Raw genomic sequence first — 19,071 nt, 5'->3', positions numbered from 1 at the left:
AAAAGCTTCCTCGAGGGGAAGAAAAAAAAGTCTATGGAAATCTTGGAAGAACAGTATGACAAGGCAGTGTGCTGAATCCATGCACTTTCCTTGTTCAGTTTTCATTCTATTTATGTTGAAGTATTCCCCCCCCAGACATTGTTTTATAATCTTGCTGAAATATCTGGTTTTTATCATAATGTTATACATTATATACTTTTTTTTCCTCATACATTCATAATTCACTTCCCACAGAGGCAAGCAATTCAAACATCAGACAAAAACAAAAACACAACCAAAATAAGAAACAAACAACAAACATTAAAAACAAGAAATATGACAAAAACAAAATGCAATATTCAAAAATACAATAAGGTAGCAGCCTTAAAGTGCTCCAAATCATACAGTTCAAATACTTTTTCACTTTGTGTGTACAACAATAAAAAAATAAATCGTCCTATACATCAACAAAAATAAGTAACTTAGCACGGCAATGCTATCACACAGAATCACAGCGCCATGACGACTGTGTAAACCAGCCAATTAGAAATCAGAACTCACTCAAACAGAGTTAAAGGCAAATAGTTCACATCTAAATGCGCCCTCCCCCCCACCCCACACCACACCCCCAGCTCAGGGTTATAGACTATGCAGTAACTCTGCAAAAGCTGTGAGTGGCATTAGAGTGGGGAGTGGGGGTGGCAGGTAATGCAGTTTTATAATGATGTAAAGAAAGAAAAAGAACAGAGCAGTTACACACACAATATTAGATTTCAGCAACCAATCACTTGGCTCTTAACTCTTAACTGTCCAATCAGAGGAGAGCGAGAGCGCAACACAGCACCAATGGCAAAAGAAGAGAGTGAATACCTCAACCAGCCCTTCTGCTGAGTGCTGGCAATGCAATTTTCATCTGCCCTCTCCAATCAGTTTTTTTTCTTTTTTTTTTTTCTTCACGCTTTCAGAAACCATGTACAAAATGATTGCAAACATTCTTTTCGCGCTCATTCTCAAAATCCCACATACATTCACACATGCAGGCTAACTTGCATACACGCTTGCATACACACCAGTATATATGCTCAATGAAGTACAAAATTATCATACGAACCAAATAAAAACATGGCATTTGTTTATACATGTTGGTATAAAAACAATTGTGCAGAATTCTTCATCCGACACACTCGAACTCACAATCACACTTGTGATCATAAAAATAAGTCTTTCAAACCCCTATGCGAACGCTAACTTTTTTCTGTTCTTTTGTTTGTTTTTCTAAACAAGTGCAAATCTTCAAGTTAAAAAAACATGTTTTTATAGCTCTACCTTTTTATATGAACATGAAAAAATACAACAGTGTTTTTTTTTCTTTCAAGAACAAATCAATTTTCTTCCGACTCATAAAAAGACTCCTGTTCACTTTGTATTCTCATCCTTGATATTTCCAAGACTCTAAAAAGCAGAAGTTACCTCTGGCGCACTAATGTATATACATACTCACACAAATGTGTGTGTACATGAATACTCTACACATAATATATGCAACAGAAAAATATCCACACAGTTTCCATTGTAAAAAAAAAAAAAAGAAAAAAAAAAAGATAAAACAAAAAAAAAAAAATCAGATCAACTTCCATTTCAAATATTGAAATTGAAAAATCGTAACAAAGTGCGTTAAGTTCTTAAGGTGCTTAATGTAGAAGTGCAGAAGGAGCCTTGGCAGCTTCACTGCACACTCCAACTACTCTTCTTACTCATGCTCAGAGGAGGGCTGGGGCTTGACAACCCACAAACAAACAATCAATATGAACGACAGGAACAAAAACTGACTTAGCCTTCCACAAACTTCATTGAAACACCCTGGATTTCCCAAAATCTGCAAACCGTCAGTCTCATGTGTAACCGGTATAGGCCTAAACCACCCTGCAACACCGATAACCTCAGCGGTCACCTTTCGTGAAGCCTTAGCCCATTCACCAGCGCATGTTAGCCTGAGCTAACTGTTGCTTACAGCGGTGATGGCAGACTGAGGGTTGAAGTGCTAGGCGCTAATGGCTACACAGCGTGAACCAGCTAAGCGTGAACCAGCTAAGCTACACATGCTACCCCAGCGGTTTAGCGCTCGGAGGCAGAACACACACATATAAGGCAAGTCTTTAAGGATAGTCAGTAATGGGGAACAGAGATAAAGACAGAGGAAAGATATTAAGTTTGGAGGGGGGGGAGGTTGAGGGTAATCGATATCGAGGAGATGGACTTGGGGACATACACACACACAAAGGCTGACAGCCCCTCCCACCGTCCCCTTCTACTGAGCAGTGCACATTCTTCTTGCTGTTCAGTCCAGATTTTAAGGCCTCCGGTAGACTCAGGTAAGTTCTGCTGGGTTAGTAATCCTCCACGGTTTCCATTTCGCCCAGGATCATTCGCTCCCCAGCACCCAAGAAAGAGTAGCCTGAACACAGCACAGTACAGGGCAGTTAGACCCACCCGGCCCAGACATCACTCAAAACCTATTCAAATACAAATTATTTTGTGATTCGGCCCATCAAGCTTGGCTTGCTGAATGACTGCTTACCTAGAATGCTGGGGTCAGAGTGGAGCATCATGTTGGGCTTCTTCTTCATCTTGCTACCCTGGGTGTCATACACACTGCTTTTCCCACTGTGGGATGCCTGGAACATGGACTGAAGAAGAGAACACCCAAAAAAAAAAAAAAAAAAAAAGACGACAACAACGAGATTAGGAGACATAGAAAAGAAATTCTGGTACTAAAAAGGTGCATATACCGCGGGCTTTACCTGCAGAGGGAAGTTCATGTTCAGTCCAGACAGCTCCTTTGATAGCTAATGGTAAAACATTTAAGTTCAATTAATGACTAAAAGATAAAAGCAACACTAATTGAGCGTTCTAATTTTTTTTTTTTTTTTAAAGACACACAAAGAACAGGAAACACACACTAGATAAAAACATGCTGACACATACCTGCTGTTGCTGCTGCTGCCTCTGCTGGTTAGCTTTCTGTTTGGCACGACGCTCCAGGAACTGCTTGGCGAACTCTTTGGCTTCCGCAGTGTCCCCCAGGTAGGCACGGATGAAGTCGTGCACCTCGTAAGGCGACTCCACCTCCTTAAGATATGCCACGATGGTGGCCACTGTGAAATGGAGAACACAACGCGACAAATCAAAAAAATTGTTCATTAATTACAACTAATTACCACCACAGGAATGGATTCGGAATGCTTGCTTTAAAAGAAGCACCCGGTGGTGCAAAATTGGAACAGATGTAAACTGGAGAGAAAGAGGAAGAAAAAAAAAAAAAAAAAACTGCCACTGTTCAGAGAACAATGCGATACACGATTACAGAAGAAGGGATGAGTGAAGGAAAACATGGCCACAGTTGACAAGCAGTGATCCAGAAAACAGAGCTCAGACTCCAATCCAGCGGGAGATTTGAAAGGGGGGGTGGGGCAGGGTGGGAAGATGTGTGACATCTCTGTGATATATTTGTAGATTTTTAGGAGTGCCGCTCAAAAGCTGGAATAGCTCGAGGCAGGCTGTGTAGAAAATCATTAGGCACAGCAGTGCAGCAAAACCATCTCCCAGTTCTGCCCGCATGTGGTTTGCCTCACAGAAACTGTATTCACTCAGAGGTTGTGTCTGGTCTGTGCAATGGGAGCCTTTGCTTCCCCTAAGATGCTCTTATGTCTTAATCCCGTTGTTCATGGCAAAAAAAATGAAGCAGGAAACACACTGTGTGGCTAGACAGAGAATCCATATCATTAGACGCTGCGTGGGAGATGTAGACGGACTATATAGAGTTGCTCTCTTTTGAGGGAAAGGAAAAAAAAAAAAAAAAAAAAAAAAAAAAAAAAATCAACCATTCTGATTACTTCTGCGGCTTGTCACTGTAAAATGGCAATGTGTGATGGCATCCTGGACGCCGTGAAACGTCACAGACTCAAAGGAGTCACTTAGTCCTGGTAATAACAGGCTGTCGGGTTTTAAAGGTCATCCGCAAGGGGAGGACGAGCTTTGACGATATTGAGGGGATGGAGAGGACGAGTGAAATTGACCTGGAATGTGAGATTCACTGCAGATGAGAAGTGGAAGGGTGGGAGGGAGTGAGGGAGAGACTGAGTGGGAGTGTGAGGAAGATGGAGAGAGTGAGAAAAGGAGGGCAGGAGATGGAGAGCGGGTGCTGAGATGGAGAGAGACGGTAGCCATTTGAGACAGACAAGCCCGAGGCATGAGAAAGAGCAGAGATGGAGAGGACTAAGACAGATAGGAGTGAACAGAGATGAAGAATATGGAATCCTATCCAGAGAAGCTATTCGTCCCTTACAGTGGGGTAAAATACTAACCTTTACCTTTACATGTCAATCGCAAGAGGGACAGATAAACTATAAAGATACCATGCTGACGCTGATGCTTTCTCACGTTGGTCTTTAAAAACTTAGGAGAAAGAGGGAAACACCACAGGTCACGTTGACCGAATATTTTCAGTCACTGACCGTATTTGTTTAACAGGGACGAAAAAAATCTGGTCATTTTGAAGATTAGAACACTGAGGGCGATCTACCGTAACTTTAAATAATTCACACCCTTGTCCAATTGATAGTGAGTGTGCATATTAATTAGCTAATGTGTGTGTCTAGTCTTGTCACGTGCATAACTTTATTGTCTCGCTGGCTTTAGTAATAGTATTGGTAGACTATATCACAGTCACGGCAACTGAGTGTCCAGAGTTTCTTTAAAAAGCCCAATAATTATGATGGCGTTGATAAACGAGGTGAAAAAAAGAGAGGGATTGATGCGCTGGAGGGGAAGGGACAGTAATACTGATAACGTTCATCAGCCAGCAGCAGCTAATGCCACGGGGCAAATGTTATTGACTCATTAAAAAAATTGCCATTGTTCATATTTCTGTGGTAATGACATGGGCACACGGTCGGTGTCTGTTTATCTGCTCTCTTCATGCCTTCATATATGTGCATCATCTTTAAGCTTATTCTGTGTACTATAAACAATAAAAATAGTGAAAATAAACAAATGAAAATCAAATGCTATTAAATAGGTCTCATTATCATTAAAACATTTAATGTAAGGGTTGGTAATTATAACCTGATCAAGATGGAATTTGTACAACCCTGTCCATCAAAATGACGGACAACGAGAAAGTCTCACGCAACCTCTGGGTAACCCAAGACTAGGGGAGCTGGTCCAGATAAAATGATTGAATGAATGACTGCAGGCTGAGCTGCCTAATATTCAAGTCACTGACAAATGTTACTCTACATTTCCTTCAGGAGCACAAAACTGCAGAAGTAGCGGCCCATTAACTATCGGGAACGACAGGAGTGTTTATCATACCATCACAATCCATATTCATGATCTGAATATGTTATGTCAGATGACAAAAAACTAGCCATCTACAACAAACCTTAATAACAAACACACACAAAAAAAAACATGCATAATATTTCTATGCTTCCATGAAAATATTAAAAAGGGATATAGGATATATGGGGAAGGCCATGAAAACTACACAAGATGACACTAAAAAGCTGAAAAATGTGTTTTACACTTTGGCCTTAGACAAATGAGGTGCAGTAGATACACCACCCTATAGATATACAGAGTAGGGCCTGGGGATCTTAGAAACATTGATTAAATGAAGAGTGATGGCAGGATTACTTGCCAGAAGAGGGGAGGGAGGGAGAGATTACTTACCTTCCTGAGAGGAGGAGGAGTTGTTGGCGTTGGTGTTGAGCGCGTGCAGCATCTGCTCGCTCCAGGTGGTGAAGCCGTCCTGTTGCTGCGGCTTTATGCCCTGCAGCAGACGCAGCAGCTTCTCCTCATCCTCCGTTTGCTTCCGCCGCATCATGTACTGCTCGCTGCGCGCGCACACACACACACAAACACATCAACAATAAAACATGTGCACATATACAGGCGAACATGCACGCATTCACACAGAAATTCACACCTAATAAATTACAAACACATACGAAATTCACTAAACCAGACAGGGGAGACAGACACACACACACACACACACACACACACACACACACACACACACACACACACACACACGTACCTGAGGGAGGGGCTGCTGCGGCTGTTTTTGAGGCCCATGCTACGGTGGCTGCTCTGGTTCTTCACGGCCTCGTCCCACAGGCCCATCCCTCCAGAGCTGCCGCCCCCACCACCTCCACCTCCGCTGGCTGTCACCTTCCCCTCCAGACCCCCAGCGCCCCACATCCCCCCAACGCCTCCATCACTCCACTGGCCCATTGTCAGCCCAGCATGCTGCTGTTGCTGCTGAGGGAGAAAGAGAGACAGAGATGGTGTATATTACATTTCCTGCTCCTAAATCCTAAATGTTTCCTGCAGCTCTTAGTTGCAGGTAAAGCCACTGGTAAAGGTGCCAAGACCACATGGCCTCAATTCCCCAAGAGGGAAGGGCTCTTTAATACACAACACTGGGAGGGAAAAATACAGCTTATAGTGCAATTAAACATTCAAAGAGCTCATCATTGTGTGGTAATGAGGTATAACGTGTGTGTGTGTGTCTGAGTGTGTGTGTCTCTCACCCGCTCTCTCTGCTGCTGCTGCTGCTGTTGCTGCTGCTGGGCCCTCTGCTGCTGCTTCAGCAGCCTCTCGGTCTCCATCTCCAGCAGGTTGAGGGAGGTCTTAGGGGGCTTGGGCTGGGCTGAGTTCCAGCAGGGACCCTGAGACTGGGCCCCCACGCTCCCCACCGGCTGCTGCTGCTGGCTCTGCTGGAGCAGCTTCATGAGCAGCTCCTGCTGCTGACGACACTGCTACACACACACACACACACACACAGTCAAATTGAAAGTCTTATGATCACACTAAGAATCAGTGATTCATTCTTTGAGTGGGAATAGGCGCTTGGAAGAATCCAAAGAACCTGAGGCCTTCAAAGCAAGCCTTTGAATATAACAGAACTTGGCATGCATATCATAAATAGGAGTAAGGTCACAAAAGGTGTGTGTGTATTTTACAGTTTATCTGAGAGTGTGTGTGTGCAATGTTTTCTCCGCAGTGGTACAGGCCTTTCTCTCTTTAATTACCTGTTTGCGGTGGAAAATCTCCTCCTCCTCCTCCCTCCTCTTCTGCTCCTCCTGCTGCTGCCTTCTCTTCTCCTCCCTCCGTTTCCTGTCCTCCTCCTCCCTCTTAGCCCTGAGTTCAGACTCACGACGCTCCTGCTGAAGCTAAAAACACAAAACACACACACACACACACACACAGATGAGTGAAGAATGAAGACATGGCTGTAAGAGTTGACTATAGGAGAAGAAGCAAGTCTTTACCTTCTGCTGCAGCTGCTCCAGACTTAGCCCCTGAGGTAAGTTGCCTATGGTTAAGTCCCACAGACTGGCTTCACCGCCTGTTTAACACACACAAACACACACACACTTTCTTCAGAATAAAGAAGCCACTGAAGCAATCCATAATGTTACTCAGTCTCCCAGGTTGTGTGTGGGTGTGCTCATACGGTTAAGTGCACAGGTGTGAGTGTGTATGAGAGAGAGACAGAGAGAGTGGGCGTGAACGAGTAGGAGTGAGTTACCTGACTGCTGTGAAGCTGAGGTATGCATATCCCACATAGGTCCGCTGTCCGGCACAGACATGGACCGGTTCATGGCCGGCATCATGCCGGACTCCCCACACCTGCTGCCGCCACTGCTGCTGCTCCCGCTGCCGCTTCCGCCGCTGCTGCTAAGCACACACACACACAGACACACAGTGAGTTTCTGAACCATTGTGTAATGGGTGCTTCTCTGTGTGCATTTGTATATGTTCTTGTATCACTGGTTACTTGTTCATATGCTGGTATCTCCTCTGGAGGTGAGTGTGAGTGAGTGTGTGAGTGTGTGAGTGTGTGAGTGTGTGAGTGTGTGAGTGTGTGAGTGTGTGAGTGTGTGAGTGTGTGCCTGTATTTGCTTTTGGGTCACTGGTTACCTGTTCATATGCTGGTATCTCCTCTGGAGTTGCTGCTGGTACAAGGCTGCAGAGGCCACCTGCTCCAGCTGCTTCTTAAATACTTCCTGGTCCATGTTGCTCTGTAGGGAAGCATACATAAGTGTTCTAAATAATCACAATGCATGCAAATGGGCTTTTCGCTTCATGCTATAAAATAACTAGGCGCAGGATGTGCCTGATGAAATGACTGAATGACTATGATTAAGTCAGTCAGCTGTGACCAGGCTGGAGGCCTAAGGAAGATGTGGACAGGTGGGGCGTACCAGCAGGGGTGGTGGGGAGGGCCCAGGGGAGAAAGGCACGCGCCCCCACATCTTGATGACGTCGCCCAGGGGCTGGAAGCCCTCGTCACAGCCCCGCTTGACCAGCAGGGTCATGGTGAAGTAGCCCGCCTGGAACCACTCACACATCTCCACTGTGGAGAATGGGCCTGATGGAAAGAGACACACAAATGAGTGAGTGAGTCAGAGAGAGAGATATAGAGAGAGATATATAGATAGAGAGATATATAGAGATAGAGAGAGAGAGAGAGAGAGAGAGAAGAGACACTTGCTCAACTCCAGCTCTAGAGTGCTCTACCTTGGATCTCTGCTTGGGGGTCCTTGTAGAACCACTTCATGGCTGCCTCGTGAGAGAGCGGGAGTGCGCTGGCCGGGTACTCTCTCAGGGAGTGCGATGTGGCCGGGTGGGGGTGGGAATGGGAATGCGCCGAGGCCCCCGTCTGGTGCGTGTGGGGGTGTGCGTGCGTGGAGGCGCCAGCTCCCGCCCCAGCACCCACGGCCACACCCATGCCCACACCGTGGCTCTCCTGCAGGGCCTGGGTGAAACGCTCCTCCTCCAAGGACGTGTCCTGAAGGGACGCCACCATCTTCTCTGCCTCCTGCGAGGCGAGAAAGACACACACACACACACACACACAGACACAGACACAGACACAGACACAGAGCAATAAACCACATTGAGTATGGGAGGGTATATACACGCAATGCCTTCAGATAAACTAGTCTGCCTGCAGCAGTGTCTACTCTTTTCAGCAAAGGGCTCTGGTGGTTCCATCTACTCTTCGAATCGTTTTAGCACAAAATATCAGCCATTTCAAAAGAAGTTTATTCTCGCTCAGTTATCTGTTCCAAAGTCTTGTCCCTGTTATCACCAATACCAATTGGAAATAAAAAAAGCATTGCATAAATATACAACTAATGAAAAAATCCAGTAAATGTCATTACAGCTTATAATGTAATATCTACAATCCAGCAGCATCTTAGCCCCCCAATTCAACAGGCCTGCTCAGTGATGAAGACGCACCACTGAACACAAGTAGCCAGACAATGCACTGAGAGTTCACTGGTGCATATGGGATGCTTACCTGCTGCAAGTGCTTCATGCGCTCCTCCTCCTCATTGTCTCCACCTGCTGGTGGGAGGTCTGCTCTTGCAGCGGCAGATGAAGGGGGAGAGGAGACACTCTGGGAGGAGTTGGTGCTCAGCCGAGCGATGCCCCCTGGTGGTGCATTATCTGTAATGACACAGTGGGCCATTACATTCAGGCAGCACTACACGTATCTCTACTCCGTGCATTAGTGTCCTCCTACTACTACAGACTAATGCAGTAGTTGCCTGTTAATATGAGTTTATTTAGAGGACACTCCTACTAATAATTAAATACATAAAAAAATAGATAAATATATAGATAGATATATGACAGGATAAATATAATAATCTAAACTAATATTTTCTCAAGTTGACCAAGATGTGGCACTGGCAGGTTAGGAAAAAGGTCATTCCAAAATAAATCAAGTTTTTGTGCACTAGAATGGAGACCTCAGCTTAAAAAAAAGACCAGATTCCAAGGCTACAGGATAAGTAAGCACTATGGTAACTGAAAGGTCAACGAGTTTGTAAGCATGATTCACAAGGCTTAACAGACGGTCACAAAACCACCTGCATATGCACTTTAACAGACACACACACACACACACACACACACACACACACACACACACACACACACACACCTTCAGCAGGCTCCCGAGTGGTGTTTGTGGGCAGTGCTGCAGCAGAGGGTGCAGGCTCTGGATTGGTGGAGGGAGGCTGAGACTGAAGTGGTGGAGGGGCAGAGAGGGCGGGAGGAGAGGAAAACGAAGGTCCAGGCATCGACATCATCTCCACCTCACTTACAGTCAGCATCACCAGCTCACCATCTTCTAGAGAGAAAGAGAGAGAGAAAGAAAGAGAGAGAGATAGAGAGAGAGAGAGAGAAACACACATGACAAACATGAACACTGTCTGCCCCAAGGGCATTAGAAAAAAGTATTTTGTGAAGCCTCTGTTTCAGCCGACATAAACAGATACAAAAAAAGAAAATCAAGAGCATATAGTGGCCGAGAACAAAAAAAAAATGTAACAACAGTGAGAAGAAAGGAAGCGGGTGCATTAATGTCGCCGATGTAAATCTATTCAAACTGAGCACCAGAATGGAAATGAACGGCCATCTCATCTCACCTCCCTCTCCGCCACTCTCCCTCCTCTCCAGACCATTCTCCTCCTCCAGAGCTTCAAACTCAAACTCCTGGTCCTCAGGGATGGGGTCCCTCAAGTTTTTCTGTGGAACAAACAAACATCACAGGATAAACAACTTAGCATAGGCCGTGGGAATTAAATCACACGTGATCCTTGGCACAGAAACAGAAAAGCACACAACAAATTAAAAATCTAAAGGTGATTCACAGGTAGAGATCCATTTCTTTTCAACCTGATCGAATGTTATACCTCTGAGGCAATATTATTCACTGGTCACAGAAATTGTTACACCTTTTGTGGAAGTAATAAAAAAAAAAAAAGAATGCTGTCTATGTGCATTGATAAAGATAATGAGCAAGATACTCAGATAGACAGCAGAGGAAACTAAGACCCAGGACATTCTTGGCAGATTTTTTGTTTATGCAGTTAAGTATTATAAGAGGGTATGAGCAGTGCTAAGGGGCCAGCACAGCGCACATCAGTCAGGCATGGGATCTTAAATAAAATAATTACATACAACTGAATTCTCATTTACCAAATTATGCTTATGGGGGGGGGGGGGGGGGCTCAACTGAAATCATCAAATCAATAACTATTATAAAGTGTTGACAGTATAACTTAGCCTAATCTTCTCTCACACACACACACACACACCTTGATGCACATGAAGGCTCCGGACGAGTCGAAGGTACCCATCTCGCCATCTTCCTCGTCAGTGCACCACTCAGGCAGCCCGTCGTTGTCCATGTTGCGCCTCCGGCCACCCTCCCCGAAGTCAAAGTCAAAGTCAAACTTCTTACGCCGGCCCTCTCCAGTGTGATCACGCCATCCGGCCGAGCGTGGGCCCCCGTCTGTAAGCGTGTGGTGTGAGGGGTGAGCAAACGAGGGGAAAGAAAGAGGTAGTGTGAAAAAAAAGGGAAGCTGCTTTATAGGGCATGTTGCAGCCTTGTGAGATATTTTTCGTCAAGTTTGGTTAGACTTAAAATAGCAATAAGGAATTCTGTTTCAAAACTAGCAAGCTAACTACCTAAAAGGCATGGCAAAACCTTGCAAACACCACTAGCGTGTCTTTTGGCAGTATAGCTGGCAATGAAATGCTATGAAAGCTTTTCTTTCATTTTTGCAGGGTATTCGAGACCGGTACACAGAACTACATAGGGCACATCTGGGTGGCTAGTGGGATAGACGCAGGTTTTTGTTTGTCCTGGACATGACCATATGCCATCAAAAAGAATGGTACTAAACTAGGTGCCTATAAAACCAAACCTCAAAAAGTGGTGTAGTGTTACTTTAAAGTGCAGTGGAAGTTGCTTCAGTAAGTGCAATACACATGTATACGCTTTTCATACGCGAATGTATATGTGTGTGCCTGAAGCACATACTAAAACATAACTCTGTGTGTGTGTGTGTGTGTGTGTGTGTGTGTGTGTGTGTGTGTGTGTGTGTGTGTGTGTCTGTGTGTACCATCATGTCTCCCTCCCATGGTCCTCCAGCTTCCACCTGGCTCAGCTGCTCCTGCTGATGCTGCTGTTGCTACTACTACTGCAGCTCCTCCTCCTCCTACTGCTCCTGCTGCTGCCGCCGCTGCTGCTGCTGCGTCCTCCTCCTCCTGCTGCTCCTCCTTCAGGGTGCGCCAGTTGTCGCTGTCAGAGCGGGAGTAGTCTTTCCGTGGCACTACGGCCCCTTCCTCGAAACCCACCCGCACCCCCTCTCTCCGCAGGGGCTTCTCAAATCGCCGCTCTCCTCTGCCATGAGCCAGGCATCAGGAAAACATGACAAAATGACAACACAAACAGGCCAGTTCATTACATTTGGGCAGAAATCAATTATAAAGTAAAGAGTAATTTTAAGGACCTGCCCTCTTTCATTTTACTTGAGCCCAAAGTAGCTGACAGTTTATCACACTGATAGTATTCATTAATCACAGCTAAAAGTTTTGATGTCAAGATAAGGGGTAGCAGTGCCCATCTCACCGATTGGAGATCCATCATACTTCATAAATATGACGGCTAATCTGTCGGTTATCCCATTTCCCATTTTTCTACTCAGCCATTTTAAAATCAATATTACATTCCAATGTCAATGGCAAGTAAATAGGTTAATACCCAGCAGGCTGGTCAGTGAACCCATCCGTGACAGTGGTGTATGTGTGTGTGGTCATCTGGACGTACCGGTCATCCCAGCTTTGGCTGCGATTGATCTCTCTGCTGCGGCCAAAGCCAACCTCGCCCTCCTCTGGACCTCTTTGGTAGAATCCGCCCTCTCCTCTTCCCCTTCCTGTGGACATACACACACACACACACACACACACACAAATGTGGAAACAAACACATTTAGTAATCTGTGTACAGAACTAGACAGAAACCTACCAATAATGTACTCATTGTATAATATTTGAAACCAGTTAGGTCAGTGCATTGAGGGCACTTCAGTGTCTATTATGATCATAAAAGGGTTTAGATCAACCATTATCATTAACTACGCCCCAATGTTCACCCTTACCTCTTCCTCCTCCTCCTCCTCGAACAGTCCCTCTGCCACGGGCCACACCCATCGGAGGGGCCCCGCCCCCTTTCCCCATGAGCCTCAGCACAGCAGAGCTGTTCACAGACATGGAAAAGTTCCTCTGCAGGAAGCAGCCGAGGGATTAGAGAAGGAAAGGCAGACAGGGAGATGACACAAAGGGGTGGGGGTTGGTAAAGATTGGGGTAAGGAGAGAGAGAGCAAAAGTTCAGACTTAGTGCTTCAACCTTCACTGGCATCAACAACAACAACATCAAAACTGTTGGGTTAGCCAACAACAGGGAATGAATATAATTTCTCCACATCAGTTTTGTAGTCAAATCAATTGGCGAGAACTATGTAACAGCATTTTAGGTGCACACCAACGATAGCCAATCTTCTACCTGCTCCTCCTCAGTCAGAGGCTCCAGAGCTAGAGGCTGCAGAGGCTGGTCCTGCAGGACAGGGCCAAACTCCTTATCCTGCAGCTGATCTGGAACCTGTCCACAGACAGACAGAGAGAGAGAGACAGAGCGAGAGAGATATGTATATAAAGGGCATTCCATTACATAGAACTTTCGTCTGCTGGCATTAAGATGGTTCTGCTCAGGACTGTATGGGGGCAGTGCTCTATTGCACGGTAAATCATATCTAACAAGACTGCTCTGTGTCAGCTCACCTTATTATCTTTGATATAAAGTGCTAGCATCTCCTCGCGGCCGTAGCGATAGTCGGCCAGCTTGGACTTTGGCATGGCGGGGGATTGAGGAGGAGAGGTCACACTCCCCCCTCGAGATAGTGCACGGAGCCTGAGCAGAGATGGAGAAGCAACACTGTGCATTCAAATTGGACAATACTATTGACTGTTTGCAAACACAAGGTGCAGGGGTGCACAGATGGTCAAAAAACAATTTAACAATATGAATGTCTGATCATGAACTGAGAACATATCTTCAAAATACTTAATATGCACACAGAAAAACATTAAATCCAAGGCACCCTTCCAATTCCAATCTTCCAATGATCATCCAGAAATACGCAGACTAAATAAAAAATAGCATTTTTTGTGATAACTGTCAAATATGGTCAGTGACTGCAGGTAATGGTAAAACTTGGAATGTCTTTTGTAAGTGCACCCCCCTGTGGTAGTCACAATTTCTATTTCATATACAGCCGCGGAAAAAATTAAGAGACCACTTCAAAATTATCAGTTTATCTGGTTTTACTATTTATTGGTATGTGTTAAAGTAAAATGTACATTTTAGTTTTATTCTATAACCTACTGGCAACATTCCTACCAAATTTCAAATAAAAATATTGTCATTTAGATCATTTATTCTTCAGATCTCGAATAATGCAAAGAAAACAAGCTCATATTCATTTTTAAACTACACAATACTAATGCTTTAACTTTGGAAGAGTTCAGAAATCAATATTTGGTGGAATAACCTTGATTTAAAATCACAACTTTCATGTGTCTTGGCATGCTCTCCACCAGTCTTTCACATTGCCGTTGGGTGACTTTATGCTACTCCTGGCGCAAGAAATCAAGCAGCTCGGCTTCTTTTCATGGCTTGTGACCATCCATCTTCCTCTTGATCACATTTCAGAGTTTTTTTTATGGGATTCAGGTCTCGAAATTGGGCTGGCCATGACAGGGTCCTGATCTGGTGATACTCCATCCACACCTTTACTGGCCTGGCTGTGTGGCATGGAGCATTGCCCTGCTGGAAAAAACACTTCTCAGAGTTGGGGAACATTGTCAGAGCCAAAGGAAGCAAGTTTTTCTTCCGGGACAACGTTGTACTTTGCCTGGCTGAGGTTTGTAAAAGACCATAAGGATTGAACCAAAGCCGACTGGAGGGTCTCCTAGTTCGTCTTCTATGATGAGTCCAATTTTCAGCTTTGCCCAACACATGGTCGTCTGATGGTTAGACGGAGACCTGGAGAGGCCTACAAGCCACAGAGTCTTGCACCTACTGTGAAATTGGACTCATCAGAGAAGACGAACTAGGAGACCCTCCAGTCGGCTTTGGTTCAATCCTTATGGTCTTTTACAAACCTCAGCCAGGCAAAGTACAACGTTGTCCCGGAAGAAAAACTTGCTTCCTTTGGCTCTGACAATGTTCCCCAACTCTGAGAGGTGTTTTTTCCAGCAGGGCAATGCTCCATGCCACACAGCCAGGCCAGTAAAGGTGTGGATGGAGTATCACCAGATCAGGACCCCGTCATGGCCAGCCCAATTTCGAGACCTGAATCCCATAAAAAAACCTCTGAAATGTGATCCAGAGGAAGATGGATGGTCACAAGCCATGAAAAGAAGCCGAGCTGCTTGAATTCTTGCGCCAGGAGTAGCATAAAGTCACCCAACAGCAATGTGAAAGACTGGTGGAGAGCATGCCAAGACACATGAAAGTTGTGATTTTAAATCAAGGTTATTCCACCAAATATTGATTTCTGAACTCTTCCTAGGTTAAAGCATTAGTATTATGTAGTTTAAAAATGAATATGAGCTTGTTTTCTTTGCATTATTCGAGATCTGAAGACACTGCATCTTTTTTGCTATTTTGACCAATTGTCATTTTTCTGCAAATAAATGATCTAAATGACAATATTTTTATTTGAAATTTGGTAGGAATGTTGCCAGTAGGTTATAGAATAAAACTAAAATGTACATTTTACTTTAACACATACCAATAAATAGTAAAACCAGAGAAACTGATAATTTTGAAGTGGTCTCTTAATTTTTTCCGCGGCTGTATACACCTAATCTCAGCAATTTCTTATAAAAAAAATCAAACACTTGTTTGAACGGCCTTAAGTTTAACACCAAACGTTGAAGGAAGTAAAGGTGGTGTGAGGGTGACTTCAATGATTTGAACTACAAATTCATGGAAAACTCCCGTTTCCACTGTTTACATCATGGCAAGCAACATGACAGATCGTTGCATTCATCAAAATATTAAATAAATCTTGTTTCCACTTTGCTCTTTAGCAAATAAATAGGTAGGAACTATGAGTAGGTAGATAACAAGAACGACATGATCTTTACCGAATGTGTTAAAATCACAAGATAGGCTACATGTATGTTTGTTTGTGATTTATAGGGAATTTGGCTGACGTGGACAGCAAGGGTAGAATTGAACAGCCATGTGTCAGGGATGCCAAAACTAGCTTTTGAAAACTGAAAACTATACTTTGACCAGGATTATAATTTTTCAAGACAAGGGATGGGGCAAAGAGTCTGAAAGACTTAGTAATACTGAGGAAACAGAGGTGTGTGATTTTGCTTTGTAGCTTGTTTTGGGACATTTTCACTGTCACAATTCACTGGTGATTAAGCTTGTGTTTGAACTGTCTGTGTATAAGAACAAAGTGGAGGGTGAGTACATGTTTTAAATAGACATGGTTTTAATATTTGGGATAGAGGGGGAGGTGCAGCAGTTGTGATCATGTGTCAGAATTGAATGAGGAGCATACAAAAAATGGCATTGCCACAGGGCACTGAATGAAACTTCAGAAGTCACTAAAATAGATGATTGCCCTAAACAAAAAATGCCAGACACAATCCTGTGCTCTGCAATTTCTGCAACTAAAATATGCAAAGATGTTTTTTTTTTTTTACAGTGTGGAGTTCAATGCTGAGACCTAATAATGTTTTGCCTTAAAAATACAAAAATCATATGAAACCCATGATGCTAACTCCGTAACTCATGTGGTAGGTGGTCGTTATGGACAGAAGAACTTACCATTCTGGACCGAAGTTAAGGGACTCTGCAGTCATATTCCTGTCCTCTGCGGGGCAAGACGTTTCTGTTTGGAAAACAGTGGAGCATGTTAAACCCTCACCTGCTTCCAAAAGACAAAACATTCTGACCTTATCAGTCCATTAAAATGGTATTGACCCGTCACTACTGAAACAAACACAGGTCTGTATCCAAGAGATATTAAATTCAAACACACTGGACCATACAAAACCTGTCAAATCACTTGACAGGCCGTTTTATAAAGACACAGTTGTTGCAAAGGCATTACACAGAGAAGGGCAAACAAGCGAACACATTTAAAAATCACCCTCACTGAGGCACAGCAGTGTAAAAGGAACACTCACCTCCTCCAAAGGAAAAGCCTGGATCAAGTGTTGGGTTGAGTAGTTTTTTTTTGGTTCTTGTGTGCAGTGCGCTGAGATGAACTTGACAGGGCTGAGCTCAGGGGCTGTTAGCCAAAAGCTGCCAGAATTAATCAATAAAAGGAAGAGTGGCCAAACACCAAAGCTTCCTAAAGCTGTAGCCTACCAATCAGACCTTTCGGAATTATTATTTCAGAATAAAACAAAACAAAAGCTAAACAAAACTTAAGACAGGGCTTGACATTTAATTGTGATTTTATCAACTCAGTGTTAACAGATTAGAAATGTTAGCCTAATATAAGCTGAAATATTCTCATCTAGTGCCACATCATATTCTTCTGCAGGTTAAGATGACTGATTTTTTTTTTTTTTTTTTCCCAGGCTGCTTGTCTCACTTGCACTGTTGTGTTGGTGTGATGCCAGATTTACTGGCTGGTAACACCTGTAAAGGACAAGAGTAATGTTGAGATTGATGTATTCAAGTATTTAATTTTAAACTAACAGCAATGCAGGCTTAACTTTCATCACTCTTTGGCCATGTTTGAATGTGATACACTACTACAATACAGAGCCATCCAAGTGAAGCTGTTATCATTTTTTTCCCCAGTCAACTGCAAAGTAAATCCAAATATTTCCAAAATTTCAACCTTTGCGAGTATAAGTCTATGTATAGGTCCACATACAATTGAATGTATATTTAACGGTATATAAAGTATACTACAGTAAGTACATACTATTCAAATGCAAAGACGTAACATGCTCATTAAAGACTATCAGCCACGCTATTATTCAGATTTCCGATCACTGTCACCGAGTAAAACAAACACAACAAAACTCATGCTAGCGTTGCTAGCGTTCTGTTGAACGTCGACTCTAATAAACAAAATGCAACATTGGTAACGTTCGTTTGAGGGTGCTAATATATATGCAGCGACGACACAGAACAATTACAGAAGAGGGAAAATATGGTCATCCCAAAGTTAATAAAGTCAGGTTATCTTATTGATTGTAGAGGGAAAGTTCTACCACAAGTGCAACTTCAGTGTTGACGATAGCTAACGTTAACGTTTGCTCATGTCAAGTTGGGGTAACGTTATGGCTGGCTGGCTAGCTGAGCTAGCATTAGCAACACATCGAGATGGTTCTTTCGCTATGTTAATGCATTCTCAAAAACACGTACACGAACAAAAATAACCGCTCATACGTAAATACCGTTGCATTGCAATTCTAACATCAGATGATTTAACCGTACTCTAAAGCAACACTAATTGGAACTACGTTACCCGCTCACAAGCCCATATTGGCAACGAGGACTGCCCACTAAATTTATTTCGGTGCTGCAAAGCTGCAGGCCTAGACTATTTAAAAATCAAGAACCAAACGTACCTAGATATCCAAACGCACTTTTAATGCAACGACCGGTAACATTACGACACAATCAATATATGTACAGGCTACATGATTGTGTCCTAAAAACATCAAATTAAAAACAATGAATGAATGCACATGTAAGATTTAGCTAAATTAAGTTGTTTCGCAACTTGCCTTTCTTTGCAGACTGATAGCAGGCTAGCCAGCTAGCTAGCTAGCCAGCTAATCTTTCTTCAGAAGTTCGGTTATCCTTTTATTAATCCACGCTTGTGACACGAATGTAAACCGTGACAATTCTCTAATATGATGACTTTCCAGTTCCTTGTAACTATATCGTGTAATTCTGATCGCGTGTACAAGTAAAACAAATCTCTATAACTGCAACGCTAGCCGTGAGTTTTCTCTGCCTCGCTCGGTCGTCTAGTTGTTTGTGTTTTACAAATATGGCTGCACATTGCATAACATGTGACTGGCTTAGCCTATCAGTGAAGACTTTCACTGGGAAGCAACTTCACTGCAAGACTGCAGATAGACCCTTCTCCTTCTGGTGGAACATTA

At 43.7% G+C, this 19,071-nt stretch overlaps 1 protein-coding gene across 3 annotated transcripts; it reads right to left on the bottom strand.

The window, feature by feature from the left end:
• Positions 1-532: 532 nt before the first annotated feature.
• gigyf1b (GRB10 interacting GYF protein 1b) lies at positions 533-17,569 on the bottom strand. Of its 3 annotated transcripts, none has more exons than XM_080848240.1 (24): positions 17,125-17,569; positions 16,763-16,826; positions 13,693-13,822; positions 13,418-13,513; positions 13,014-13,137; positions 12,683-12,788; positions 11,976-12,256; positions 11,166-11,362; positions 10,494-10,593; positions 10,007-10,195; positions 9,359-9,507; positions 8,572-8,872; positions 8,256-8,422; positions 7,972-8,072; positions 7,580-7,728; positions 7,320-7,396; positions 7,080-7,220; positions 6,579-6,806; positions 6,083-6,306; positions 5,713-5,876; positions 2,965-3,134; positions 2,781-2,825; positions 2,558-2,666; positions 533-2,434 (listed from the first exon to the last, which is right to left on the bottom strand). In XM_080848240.1, the coding sequence occupies exons 2-24, from the start codon at positions 16,795-16,797 to the stop codon at positions 2,367-2,369; spliced, it is 3,351 nt and encodes a 1,116-aa protein (XP_080704366.1). In that variant the 5' UTR covers positions 16,798-16,826; positions 17,125-17,569; the 3' UTR covers positions 533-2,366. The 3 variants fall into 3 exon arrangements, with proteins under 3 accessions (XP_080704366.1, XP_080704368.1, XP_080704367.1); XM_080848242.1 differs by having other exon boundaries at positions 7,580-7,725; XM_080848241.1 differs by having other exon boundaries at positions 10,007-10,192.
• Between the last annotated feature and the right edge of the window lie 1,502 nt (positions 17,570-19,071).

Source organism: Sprattus sprattus (assembly GCF_963457725.1).
Source record: "Sprattus sprattus genome assembly, chromosome: 1".
NCBI classification, from domain to species: Eukaryota; Metazoa; Chordata; class Actinopteri; order Clupeiformes; family Clupeidae; genus Sprattus; species Sprattus sprattus.
Note: the sequence above shows the minus strand (reverse complement) of the source record. Positions and strands in the feature narration are given on the sequence as shown.